We start from the raw sequence: 13,809 nt of genomic DNA on the forward strand, positions 1-13,809 counted from the left end.
GGGCTCCGGTGCCCGGTACGGGAAGGGGTTCCCTGGGGCTCCGGTGCCCGGTAGCTGGGGAGGAAGGGTTTCCCAGGGGCTCCGTTGCCGGTGGCGGGCAGTACCTGCGTTTCCGGTGCCCGGCGGCGCTGTCTTGGGCGGCCGAAGCGGCTCCTGCTGCTGCAGGAAGCCCGACTTGTGTTGCGGTTCGGCGGGCCCCGAGCTGTGGAAGCCGCTGCCTCCGAGACGGGCCCCGCTCTCCGCGGCGCCGGATCCGCTCAGCAGGGCGCCGCCCCCTCGACCCCGGCCCTGGCCTCGGCCTGCACCAGGAGCCCGGTCGAAACAATCCGACATGCTCGAGCCGGGTCGCTCAAGCGCTCATGGGAGGGAGCGAGAGGCCGGGCCCGAGGCAGCTCCCGCGGGCCGCTTCCCTCCCTCACGGCAGCTGCTGCAGCCTGAGCCCTTCACTTTCAGTTTCATCCCACACTCGGCGGGGGCTCACAGCGCCCCCTAGCGGCCGGGAGGCCTCCCATCACCATAGTAACCTGGACCCCGCCGAGGCCCGCGGAGGAGGCGGCGGCGGGGGGGGAGCAAAGCAAGTCCTGCCCCGGTGTCCTTAGGGTTAGCATCTAACGGGCATTAAATAGAACAGAATTCTCCCACGTCACGCCACGTGGAATGGTTTCGGGCAGGGTTGTGGCGTGGGAGCAGCTTCAGGAAGGGCCATCTCTGTGCCAGCTGAACCCGTTCATAAGAGCAGGGCTGGATTTAGGGACGTGTCACGCACATGACTGCCTGTGGGGCAGAGCTCAAGGGGTGCCGGGCTCGGGGTGCTGCTTCTGTTGTTAGTGACAAAAGGGAAAATAGACTGAGGTAAAATGTTTCAGGTATAGATTCATTTTCACTAACCTCCTAGAATGTTCTGGACCTTCGTAAAAACAACGAGGAGTCCTTGCAGAACCTGAGAGACTAACACATTTATGTGGGCATAAGCTTTCGTGGGCTAAAAACTGCTTCATCAGATGCAGGGAGTGGAAAATACAGTAGGCAGGTATAAATATACAGCACATGAAAAGATGGTAGTGGGGGGGAGTCAGTGCTAACAAGGCCAATTCAATTAGGGTGGAGGTGGCCCATTCCCAACAGTTGACAAGAAGGGGTGAATATCAACAGAGATCTGTGTTCATACCAGGGGTGAAAGTAACTTAAAGGACTTACCAGTACGCTGAGTATGTTGGAGTCCTGAGCGGGGGCGTGGTCTCAACCAGAAGAGGCGGAGCCTTTCAAGATTTAAAGGCCCTGGGGCACCAGCTGTGGTTGGGAGACCCAGGGCCTTTAAATCACCCCGGAGCTCCCAGCTGCAGAGGCGGCTGGGAGCCCCGGGGCGAATTAAAGGGCCTGGGGGGCTGGCCACCGTGGCGCTCTGGGCCCTTTAAATCACCACGGGGGCCCTGCCGCCGCTACCCCGGGGCGGCAGGGCTCCGGCGGTGATATAAAGAGCCCGGTGCTCCTGCCACTGCGGGGAGCCCCAAGCCCTTTAAATCCCTTCCATCAGCTGGGCTCCGGCGGTGATTTAAAGGGCCCGGGGCTCCGGCTGCTGCGGGGAGTCCCGGGCCCTTTAAAGCGCCGCTGTAGCCCTGCTGCCACTGGGGTAGCGGTGGCAGGGCTCTGGCGGTGTTTTAAAGGGCCCGGGGCTCCCCGCAGTGGTCAAAGCTCCGGGCCCTTTAAATCCCTGCCCAAGCCCGGCTGTCGGAGCTGCGGCAGTGATTTAAAGGGCTCGGGGCTCCCCGCAGCGGCTGGAGCCCTAGGCCCTTTAAATCACTGCCAGAGAAGCCGGTCTAGTCTGGCACAGTGTACCGGCTCTTGCCGGTACGCCGGACCAGACCGGACCAGACTGGCATACTTTCACCTCTAGTTCATACTCACCCCTTCTTGTCAACTGTTAGGCATGGGCCACATCCACCATGATTGAATTGGCCTTGGTAGCACTACAAAAAGTAATTTCCCCTCTGTTGATATTCACCCCTTCTTGTCAATTGTTGGGAATGGGCCACATCCTCGTTAGCACTGACCCCCCACTTGGTAAGGCAACTCCCATCTTTTCACGTGCTGTATATTTATACCAGCCTACTGTATTTTCCACTCCATGCATCTGATGAAGTGGGCTATAACCCACAAAAGCTTATGCCCAAATAAATTTGTTAGTCTCTAAGGTGCCACAAGGACTCCTCATTGTTTTTGCTGATAGAGACTAACACGGCTACCCCTCTGAAACCCGGACCTTTATAGAATTTCATGTAACCTTCCAGACTTTCTGAGAACTACATTTTCCTTGATCCTCCTAGATTGTTGTCAGACATGCCCCCGTGAGTATGTAAGGGGCAAGAAGTCACCTGTCAGTCAGTGAGATAGAAGAATGAAATGATTTGAGAGCCCAGCTGTGATATCGTGAACCTTGTTTTATTGTGTAATTGTACTTGTGTTTTAAGACATGAAGAATGTAAGTAGTGACTAATAAAGGACATATTTAATGAGATGCCAGAGATATCTATTGAATCCCTACCTATGCAGCAATATAAAAGAAATACTGTTACTTCTTTTGCCTTGCTTAACACATAATGTTTGATGATTTTCTAAGACTGCAGAACAGAGACTTTTGCTCTAAGGGTATGTAAACTTACAGCGCTCTGGGGGGAATGGGCAGGTGCCTGCCCTGGCCTATTACTACGGTTCTGCAGGTCCACACTACCTTCTTTGGGTTGGTGGTGCACATCCTCACCAAGAGCACTTCCACCAACCTAAGAGGGACAGTGTGAGGAGCGGAGAGCCAGATCTCTCAGCTCCCGGCCAGAAGCCTGGCTGCCATGCCCCCGTCCTCCTTGGCTCCCTGCTGGGAACGGGGAAAGCCACCTGGAGCTTCTCACCTCCCAGTTCCCCGCCAGGAGAGGGGTCCAGCCTTCTTGCCCTGGCTCGCAGCCGGGAGTAAGGTCCATTCTCACCCCGGCTCCCACCTGGGAGTGGGGTCCAGCCACTCAACTCTCAGGGGGAGCAGGGGGCAGCTAGGCTCTACTTTCATTGTTACTTACATTGGCTGTTAGCCGAAGTGTCTGCAGAGACACTGCATCGCCCTAACTTCACCAACATAAGCCCTACGCCTCTTGTGGAGGTGAAATTATTATGTTGGTGTAGTAGGGCATTTACATCATCGGGATAAGACTGTAGTATAGACACTAACATAATTCAGTGAACATAAGCTGCCTTACGTAGACCAGGTCTACTACTGTCTGTTTTCCCTTGTAGAAAATAAAAGATGCTCCCAAAGAAGCCTTTAGGAGTTCCGTATAGGAAGTGAAAAGCTCAAGTGCAATCTAGTTTACAGCAAGGGGTAAATTTGATGGGAAAATATCTGAATCAGAACCACCATGGGTGCCAGGTGAATCCCCTCCTTTTGGGGAGGCTAGCCCACCAGCCCCACCCCTTTCACCCGAGGCCCTGCCTGCCAGAGCACCGAGCCTCGCCCCGTAGCCGGAGGAGCCCCAAGCCCCCCCACCCCTGCTAAACCCCCAGTGGGTTGGGAGAGAAGCCAGGAAGTAAATTCCCGCTATCTCCTACAGGTACCCCTTGATCTGTATCTGATCACCGGTAGCAATCCTCTTCCCTCACCCCCAGACCTTCCCACTGAAGGAAGAGAACTAGACAATTAATGGGGTGCAAACAATGAGATTTATTAAAATAACTCAGTACAGTAAAAGCTGTGTTATCCGGCACTTTATCAACTGGAAAGCTCTATTAACCGGCATTTCTGATATCTCCCAATACAAATCTTCAATCTAGTAACTGGAACTAGTATACTGCCCAGGAGGTTATGCAATTGCACATTCTGCACTCTACTTTTATGCAAAAGAGGCAGAAGACAAGTAAGCAAGCTGATATCAGGGATTTATTCAAAAAAGCAGCTTCCAGGGTGAATCATAGGGTCATTACAGATTCAGCCCAATCTCCTACACCTTCTACATCTACAACGATACTTGATGTTGATAATGATGACCCTGAGGCACTGCAAGATCCTGAAGTGCCTTCTGAATCATCAAAGAAAGATTAAATTATGTTCAGTATAGTTTTAGTGTTGTGTATTTTTAATTATCTGGGTGTTCGCCATGCACTGCCCATAGTGATATGTAGTGTCATAAGAACCTACTCTATAGAAAACTTTACTTGTATATGACTAAGTGCTTCAAAAAACCAAACACTCTGCAGTGCAGTACTACTACTGGATTGGTGAGTACCTGTATACTATTTTATACTTTATTCTTTTTATTGTATTCTAATTTTAGAAAAATATGGTAATAAGTGAATAACGTAACTGGGATATGCTCCATGCAAAAGGTCTCTTGTAAGGTATCATTACAAAGCTTATAATCTACTGAGTATGATCATCCAATTTGTATAAATGTACCACTCTTGTATCTAAAACTAGAAATATAAAATTTAACTCTGAGGGCCTATTGTAATTATGTAAAGTGTGGGCCGTTAATGATGGTTTGGAATCTTGATGACTCCCATTAACAAGGACCATTATCCGCAGATGGCTGTGTTTACCTGTGAGTCTTCCTGTATATGTGTGTGCTGGCAAGTGGGCAATGAAGTCTTGCAGTGACATGTGATCATGTCACCTGAACTGGAATCCATCTTTAACCTGGTGCTTTTCCAGTGAGGGGGGGTGGAAACCCAGAGGGACAAAGGGTTCCCGCCTTATGCAAAAGATATATAAAGGGGTGGAACAGAACAAAAGGGGGAGAGGAGCCATCATGAAGAATCACCTAGCTATCACCTGAGCTGGAACAAGAGCTGTACCAGGGGAAAGAATTGTGCCCAGGCCTGGAATGTGTCCAGCCTGAGAAAAAACGTACTGAAGCATCTTTGAGGGTGAGATTATCTGTATTCAGTTTGATTAGACATAGATTTGCGCATTTTATTTTATTTTGTTTGGTGACTTACTTTGTTCTGTCTGTTACTACTTAGAACCACTTAAATCCTACTTTCTGTATTTAATAAAATCACTTTTTAGTCATTAACTCAGAGTATGTATGAATACCTGGGGGAGCAAACAACTGTGCATATCTCTCTATCAGTGTTATAGAGGGTGAACAATCTATGAGTTTACCCTGTATAAGCTTTATACAGGGTAAAACGGATTTATTTGGGTTTAGACCCCATTGGGAGTTGGGCATCTGAGTGCTATAGACAAGCACACTTCTGTGAGCTGTTTTCAGGTAAACTTGCAGCTTTGGGACAAGTGATTCAGACCCTGGATCTGTGTTGGAGCAGACGGGAGTGTCTGGCCCAGCAAGACAGGGTGCTGGAGTCCTGAGCTGGCAGAGAAAACAGGAACAGAGAGGTAGTCTTGGTACATTGGGTGGCAGCTCCCAAGGGGGTTTCTGTGATCCAACCCGTCACACCGCCAAACAGCTGTTAGGCAGCAGGGGGGTGGGAAGCGCTGGGAGGGAGGAGGAGCGGGGATGTGGCACTCTTGGGGGGGGAGGGAGGAGGCAAGGCAGGGGGAGCTTGGCTGCCGGTGGGTGCCGAGCACCTGCTAATTTTTCCCTGTGGGTGCTCCAGCCTTGGAGCACCCACGGAGTCAGTGCCTATGATTACTACCTGGCTGGAGATTGTAGTGACGCTTCCCTTGGTCCAAATTCTTGCAAATCAAACCATTCTGGTAGGATCTTAACAACTTAACTTCATATCCTAGACTGCTCAGGAGATTTAATGAGGAAGTCACTGGCTGGCTCTGAGAGGCCACATCATGCCCCATTCTACTGATTTTTCCATCCAGGATGCTGGCATCAATTTAATTTAAGATGTCCCCTCCAAATACCTTTGCTACGGTATCTCTCTTGACCCTCTTTGGCTTGGGCAAGATGCTTTGACCCACGTTTCCCATCTTGAGATCAGTGTTTGGATATACGGTGCTCATCTAGGTTCACTGCTGCTTACTGCCACTTGCAAAGGTGTGGGTTGGGACCCCAAAGTGGGTTGCAACCCCATTTTAATGGGGTCGCCAGGGCTGGCTTAGACTCGGTGGGGCCCAGGGCTGAAGCCCGAGCCCCACTGTCCAGGGCCAAAGTTCAAGCCCGGGGCCAAAGCCCAAGGACTTCAGCCCTGGGAGGCGAGGCTCAGGTTACAGGCCTCCTGCCTGGGGCTGAAGCCCTTGGGCTTTGGTTCTCCCGCCCAGGGTGGTAGGGCTCAGGTGGGCTCAAGGCTCATTTCCCCCCTCCTTGGGTTGTGTAGTAATTTTTGTTGTCAGATGGGGGTTGTAGTGCAATGAAGTTTGAGAATCCCTGCTTTAAAGAATAGACTGGCTCAATGAGCAACAGCCTTTTGGAGTTCTCCTTTACTACCACAGGACCTACATTGCTTATGTAATGTTCTGGTACCACTGCCACTTGTTTGACCTCTCTAGCTCCATACATACCAATTACAGACCATCTGCCTGTGTCATTTATGTTTACATTTATATCGCTAGTACCGTAACAGTTGGTTTCACATTTTACATCTATGATATTACAGAAACTATTTACATTACTAAATGAATTATTCATGCCCTTGGCATTATTGTAACAATGCAGACTTATGCTATACACATTAGAGGGGATATGTATTTTTATATTTAAACTCTTTACCACAAATTGCACTTGCTTGGTTACTTTTACCTTAGACACTCCCACCTTTACATGCAATGTTTGAATTGATGCTGACACATCTAGATTCACTTTGCACTCTTAACGCCTTTGAACAATTGCCCAGGTGGTCATCACTAAACTCCCATTTGCAAGCCTTTTCCCATTTGTGAACAAAGGTGATCTGTTCAGCATTTTTAGTCAGTTATTACCATAGAAGTACTATTGGCCGCCACCATTGACACATTTCCTACATCTTCCTTCCATACAAGGAAGCAGTAAAGACCTTTTTCGTAGGCATAGATAGTAATGTGGCTGTGATGTTCCCTTCTGGTGTTACCTGGACCGGTGATCTGCTAGATCACCCCAATCCTTGACTCTAGGAGCCAGCCTTACCCTGCTCTGCTGTGAGAACTCCCACTCCTGGGCTGTTCACGCACAGCCTCTGGCATGTAACCTGCTCCTTGGATTGTGCAACTGAATGACACTAGCCAATATCTCCGGTCCCAGACTCAACCCTAGGAATCTCCATCTTGCAGTGTCCAGTTATGCCTACTGGACGCTGCAAGCTTATAGGAGTTCATCAATTTAACAAAGAAATTGATATGTAACAGGCTTGTTATCCCAAGGGGAACCTCTGACACACTTCAAACACACTGCTTCAGAATAAACAAACAACTATGAAAGAAAATTAAAATGATTATAAGTCAGATTTGGTCAAATGAAATAAAAGCACACTGCATTCTAAGCTGATCTTAACACTTTCAATGTCCTTACAAACTTAGATGCTTCTCACCACAGGCTGGATGGTTGCCCTTCAGCCAGGCTCTCCCACTTGATCAGCGCTTCAGTCGCTTGGTGGGGTGGCTGTAGATGTAGGTAGAAGAGAGTGCCTGGCAAATGTCTCCCTTTTATCATGTCCTTTCTTCCCTCTTAGCTTTGCCCCCGCCCCTTCAGAGTCAGGTGAGCATTACCTCATCACAGTTCCAAACTGACCAAAGAAAGGGGTGTGACTCCCTCGAGAATCTAACACAGTGGTTCTTAACCTGGGGTGCATGCACCCCCTGGGGGTGCGAGATGCCCTTTCTGGGGGTGCAAGACATGCCAGATTTTTTTAGAAGGTAAATCATCGAAAACACAAATTAAGCACAGGCACGTAAGTACAATTACTTTGTTTCATCAAACCTATGTATTTATTAAACATTATACATTTAACAATTACTGTACTATACAAACAAGTTGACACTCTGTTGTTCTTCTGTTCCAGGGACCTTGATTGCTTGAGTCTTCCTCTTCTTCTGAGCTTATTTCAGAACTGCAACCCCTTAGTGGATCTAGTCACATTGCTGCAACCACTCCTTGGATTCTTTTCAGTTTTCCCTTTAAACTGTTGATCTTATTTCAGCAGGCAGTGTGGCAGACATGATTCTCTTGGGTTGCTTTAATCTTTCACCAGTTCTCACTGCTGCCTGAGATTCCTCGTTCTTTGTTGGTAGAACGTAGTTGTCGCTCTCCTTTTTACTTAAAGCAGTTAGTTCCTGCACTTGTAAATCTAATTGACTGATCTGAGCAGCCTGACAAACTCTGACCTGCTAATAGGTTGTTTTGAGCTCCCAGCTTTTCTAATTCTAACTCCCTTTTTGCTAAAAGAACAGGAGTACTTGTGGCACCTTAGAGAAAATTTATTAGAGCATAAGCTTTCGTGGGCTACAACCCACTTCTTCGGATGCATATAGAGTGAAACTCTATCCGAAGAAGTAGGTTGTAGCCCACGAAAGCTTATGCTCTAATAAATTTGTTAGTCTCTAAGGTGCCACAAGTACTCCTGTTCTTTTTGCGGATACAGACTAACACGGCTGCTACTCTGAAACCTCCCTTTTTGCTGTTACTGCTTTAAGATGAGAGATTTCTGCTTAACTCCTTAGCTACTATTGCCAACCCGTATATCAAAGTTCTTTTTCACATTTTGTAATTGAGGGTTGGCTTAGCTATTAAGAAGTCCTGCCATTTCTTACATAATACCTCATATGCATTGTCCCCCACAAACAGACCCTCAGACCATGGGATTTTGCATTTTCCAAAATGATTCACACTAAACTCAAATTTTTATTTATCTCGGGGGTCCAGCCAGCCGCTCCAAACGTCCTGTTGCTCATGCTTATAGTTAATCTGACGCACCACAGACTATGTAAGCTTTCAATGGCAGACACACCATTCTCTCTTACTGTCAGAGCCAGTGCCTGCTTGCCCACAGCTCATCGGGTCATACAGACTGAGCTATCCTGGACACACTGTCCCTAACAATTCACAGGCCCACTGGAGTTGTCCAGAATGGGTCAGCAGGGCTGAGTTTCCCACTCAAGCCTGCAAGGAACCCACTGTCCCTTCTGCTGGAGCCTCCGGCCAAGCGTGTCACCACCCCTGGGGGGCATTGCTGAGTCTCCAGCCTAAGTTGAGCAATTCCCCTGGTGTGGCCTCATGCAGGTGAGTCATTGAATTGTAGCTCCCTTGTTGGACAATGGCTGTTGATGGGTTGTTTGACACTTCCCCCCCCCCCAGCATTGGTTACTTTCCTTGCTGTTGCCTCTGAGGAGCAAATATCTGGCCGAATTCCCAATTTACAGTAGGTTTCAGTGACAACCATACAACATAATTCTCATAACTTTATATGCAGTAATGATATACATATATGGATAAATTATGATCTGCTGAAAGTCATTTCTCTTTCTCCTGATGCATATAAAGCATGCCTTGTAAGGTAAGATCACAATCGTATATAAATGAGGAATATGGGGGTTACAGGACACTCCAAGGTACAGAATGTCACAATGACATTTCCAGTAAATGAGCAGAAGCGACGCTTCTCAAAGTCAGACTGTGAAAGAGTGCTTGAGAATAGAGAAACTGAATCGGTGCTGGCTAGTTTACTCAAAATCAACTGACAAAAGTGTTCTGTTTTTCTTGCAAAATATTTGACAAGAATGCTAAATCATTGCTTGCACTTTCCGGGTACAATTACTGGCATAACTTAGTTGATGCTCTGAATCAACATGAAAGGTCACCCAGCTATTTTATGGTCTACTCCAAATGGATGGAGGCAGAGTCCAGGCTCAAGCTGAATAAATGCATAGCTGCAGAAAACTAGCGCATTATTAATGTAGAAAACCAGCACTGGAGGAACAGTCTCAATGTTTGATCTCAATTACCCTCTTGCAAAGAATAATATGGCTTTCCATGGCTTGTCACTGAACATAATGGTAATTTCCTTGGTTTGGTAGAGCTCCTTGGGAAATATGATGTTATACATGAGCATGCCTGTGGAGTAGTTCACAAAGAAGCTATGGACAATTATTGCAGCAAAACAATTAAAAACAAATTGATTGACCCTATGGGAAGGAGGAAGGTGCTTGATAACATATTGATGCAGCTCAGCAAAGCTAAGAACTATGCTGTAATAATGGACTGTACTCCCGACATTAGTCACAGTGAAAAGATGTCATTTACAGTAAGATTTGTTGATGACAAAGATGGCTGTATCCAAGTAAAGGAAAACTTTATCAGTTTCTGGTCTGTGGACAACTCTACTGGAAAAGGCCTAACAACTGTTTCTGAACATTTTGAATGAGAATAAAATAAAGTTTCAGGACTGCCACAGCCAAGGCTATGACAATGGTGCAAACATGAAGGGAAGAAACAGTGGTTTCCAGGCAAGGATCCTTGCACTGAATCCAAGAGCCTTCTTCCTGCCTTGTGGCTACCATTCTCTCAACCTGGTTGCATCATATGCAGAGTAATCTTCTTTAGATTCAGTCTCTTTGGAATACTGCAAAGGATAAATGTCCTGTTTTCAGCATCAACTATCAGGTGGAAGATCCTCACGGACAGTGTTACAAATCTGACCATGAAGCCGCTAAATGACACTCACTGGGTGAGCTGCATTGACAGCAAAAGGCCAGTGAGGTACCAAATGACTGAGGTTTACGATGCCCTGATGAAACTGGCACAGTTGCATAAGCCAAAGCCGGAATCCGACACAAGGCGCAAAACGTGGCAAACCAGATCATTGACTTCAAATTTCTGGTCTCACTTGTAACAGGATATCGTGGCAAACCACAATTAAACATTGTAAGCAAGGCATTACAAATTCAGTCGATGGACATCATGACCACTACTACTTTGATGAGAAGCTGCCTTGATTTTGTAGTGGCCTACAGAGACAGCTTTGAAGATGCCATCACTGCTGTCAAAGAAATGGTGGAAAACTTAGGAGTTGAGCCTTTCTTCAAGGATACTCGTATTCCTTGGAAGAAGAGACAGTTTGGTTATTAGGACAGAGATAAGGTGATGGGAAGCTTGGAAGAAAAATTCAAGAGGGTTTTTTTTTTTTTTACTCACTCATTGACACTGCTTGAGCGTCTATCCAATCCAACAAAAGTTCAGAGAAATGAAGCACCATGAAAACAGCGAGGTTATTTTTAATGACCTTAGTAAGCTTCCGGTGAACAAGAAAACATTCTTGAGCTATTGTACAGACCTTCACCAGATGCTGACACCAGGGGAATGTTCAGAAATCAATGATGAAGACCTTTATGTCAAATTGGACAACATCCATCACGTTTTGCAACATGGGAAGCACTCTCCACTCCAAGTTCTCCAATTAATCCATGATGCAGAGCTGAAGGACACTTTTCCTAATGTGTGGATAGCTTTGAGGATTCTGCTCATGCTGCTGGTCACAGTCACAAGTGGTGAGTGCAGTTTTTCGAAGGTCGGGCTCATTAAAATGTATCTTTGTTTGACGATGGCTGATGAGAGACCTGAAAATGCCATTGGCCACTCTTTGGATCTCTCTGACGCTGTGCTTCAGTTCACGAGGGCAAAAGCAAGAAAAGCAACTATTTGAACTAAACGACTAGGGTTAACATTCTAAGGCTGTCACCTACTTTAATACTATTTAATACTGGTCCACCCAATATTGGTGTACAGTTTAATTTCTTGATGTTAATACACTTCAGTTATTCTTAAAATTAAAAAAGTTTCTATAAGCTTAGAGAAAATGTTTTTTTTATTTGCTTATATATGGCATGAATAAATAGAGATACTAACAGGCAAATGTATTGTTTTATATGACAAGGATAAATCATGCATGCAAATTGTGCGTCCAAGTCGTGGAATGGGCTTCAAATGCAATAAAAATACGGTATTGAAAAGTTTAATAAATGGAGGGATAGAGGCATCATTTGGTCTAGGGCCATCCCTGCATAAAATGGGCTCTGCTACCCTGGGTTAAATAAACTTTGCCTGGCTAGTGCAATGTGTCTCACCCCAAATGTTCAAAAATCATGATCCAGGCCCCCAAACACACATCAACAATGTGGGCTTGTTTTACTTGTCACCCAGCTTTGGAGGCATTTGAGTGTATCACAATCATGTTTTCAAGCTTTTCTCTGCAACTATGAGGGCCAGAATTGGAACTCAGAGTCTCATATCATCATGTGCCCCCAGGAGCAAATGCTGGAAGAGTTGGTAGCACTGCAGCTGCACATCCCAGGAAGCTCCTAGCTGCAGATGCCTCACTCCAAAGGTGTGGCTCTGTGTCATTCTCTAGTAGCTACCCTACATAAGACGTTTATAACGCTACTAAGGCTTCATCTGCATGGAAAAGTTTTTTCAATATTATCTAAGGTGTGAATTTAACCAGTATAATTATATTGGTATAACCACCTGTAGCGGGGTGGTCACCCCCCTCCTGCCCTGAGTCCCGGTTGAGAGGAGACGCGCCCCAGCAGTTCAGCTGCTGGGGACCATGAATCCATTTCTGTCCCCATTCCAATCCCTGCCCCGATCCTGTTCCCTCTCCTGTCCCAGCCCCAGTTCCCAATCCCTGCCCCTGATCCCATTCCCACCCCTCCTCCTGCCCCTGTTCCAGATCCTGTCCCTGCCCCCAATGCATCGCCTGTCCCTCTCCCCTCCACCTCCCATTCTATTGCTGCCCCCGAGGTTGTCTCGTTCCCGCTACCCACGGACAACCCTCAGGGGGCGGTTTTCGTGTCTCCCCTTCCCGACATTATGGGGGCTGCACTATTTCCTCCGCCGCCCCCTTCCTTGCTGGGGATGGAGACGGGCTGCCCGGCGCAACAGCACCGGGGCTTGGCCCTTTGCTTGCCCATCTCCGCAGGCCGTGAGGATCTCTCGGGGGCCCCACCGGAGGATGGCAGCGGATTGGCTGCTGTGTCCCCCTCTGCGCTGAGGGATGAGCTGCGCCGCTTCCTGAAGGTCACCCGTGGCTCAAAGGGCAAGGTGCAGCTCACCCTCCAGCGCTGGGGGGGGGGGGGGGGCCCCCCCCCCCCCCCCCCGGGGGGGGGGGGGGGCCTTGGGGGGGGGGGGGGGGGACGGGGGGGGGGGGGGGGGGGCCTCCGGCGGGGGGGGGGGGGGGGGGGGGGGGACTCTGATCTTCCTGCAGGAGACCCACACAGCTCCAGCCGTTGAGGCTAGCTGGCGGCTGGAGTGGGGGAATGGGGTATATTTTAGCCACTTCAACACCTGCTCGGCCGGGGTGGCCACCCTGTTCTCCCCCGAGCTATGGCCTGAGGTGCTGGGGGTTGCCGAGGTCGTGCTGGGCCGCCTGCTGCACGTCTGGGCCTGTGTGGAGGGGCTGACATTAAACCTGGTCAACGTCTAAGCCCCGAACGAGTGCGTTTCTATCGGCAGGCGTCGGCCTGCCTCGGCACCCTGGATCCTCACGAGTGCCTGGTCCTGGGCGGGGACTTCAACACCACCCTCGAGGACCGGGACCACTCAGGAGTCGAGAAATCCCAGGCGGAACTGGGCGTCCTCAGGGAGATCATGGACCATCACTCCCTGGTGGACGTCTGGCGCGACCACCACCCGGATGACGACACCACCTTCACCTACGTCCGGGTGGAGGACTATCGGTCGCGCCACTCCCGGTTGGACCACATTTATTTTTCACGTTTCTATCTGGCACGGGCCCACACCTCCGGCATCCGGCCAGCCCTGTTCTCAGATCACTACCTGGTGACCATGCTGGCCTCTCTCAGTTCAGAGAGGCCAGAGCCAGACTATTGGCATTTTAACAACAGCTTGCTGGAGCATGTGGGCTTCGTGGCATCCTTCCGGGAGTTCTGGC

The 13,809-nt window shown here is 48.7% G+C and overlaps 1 protein-coding gene across 1 annotated transcript in view; it reads right to left on the reverse strand.

Moving 5' to 3' along the window:
• Positions 1–371, reverse strand: part of PAIP1 (poly(A) binding protein interacting protein 1) — a 34,555-nt gene extending 34,184 nt beyond the window's left edge. Inside the window, exon 1 of the mRNA XM_024203115.3 lies at positions 105–371. Within this exon, the coding sequence (XP_024058883.1) occupies positions 105–333 (229 nt within the window). The 5' untranslated portion in view covers positions 334–371. The remainder of the gene's footprint in view (positions 1–104) is intronic.
• Positions 372–13,809: the final 13,438 nt, after the last annotated feature.

Source organism: Terrapene carolina, unplaced genomic scaffold (assembly GCF_002925995.2).
Source record: "Terrapene carolina triunguis isolate 2854851 unplaced genomic scaffold, T_m_triunguis-2.0 Scaffold69, whole genome shotgun sequence".
NCBI classification, from domain to species: Eukaryota; Metazoa; Chordata; order Testudines; family Emydidae; genus Terrapene; species Terrapene triunguis.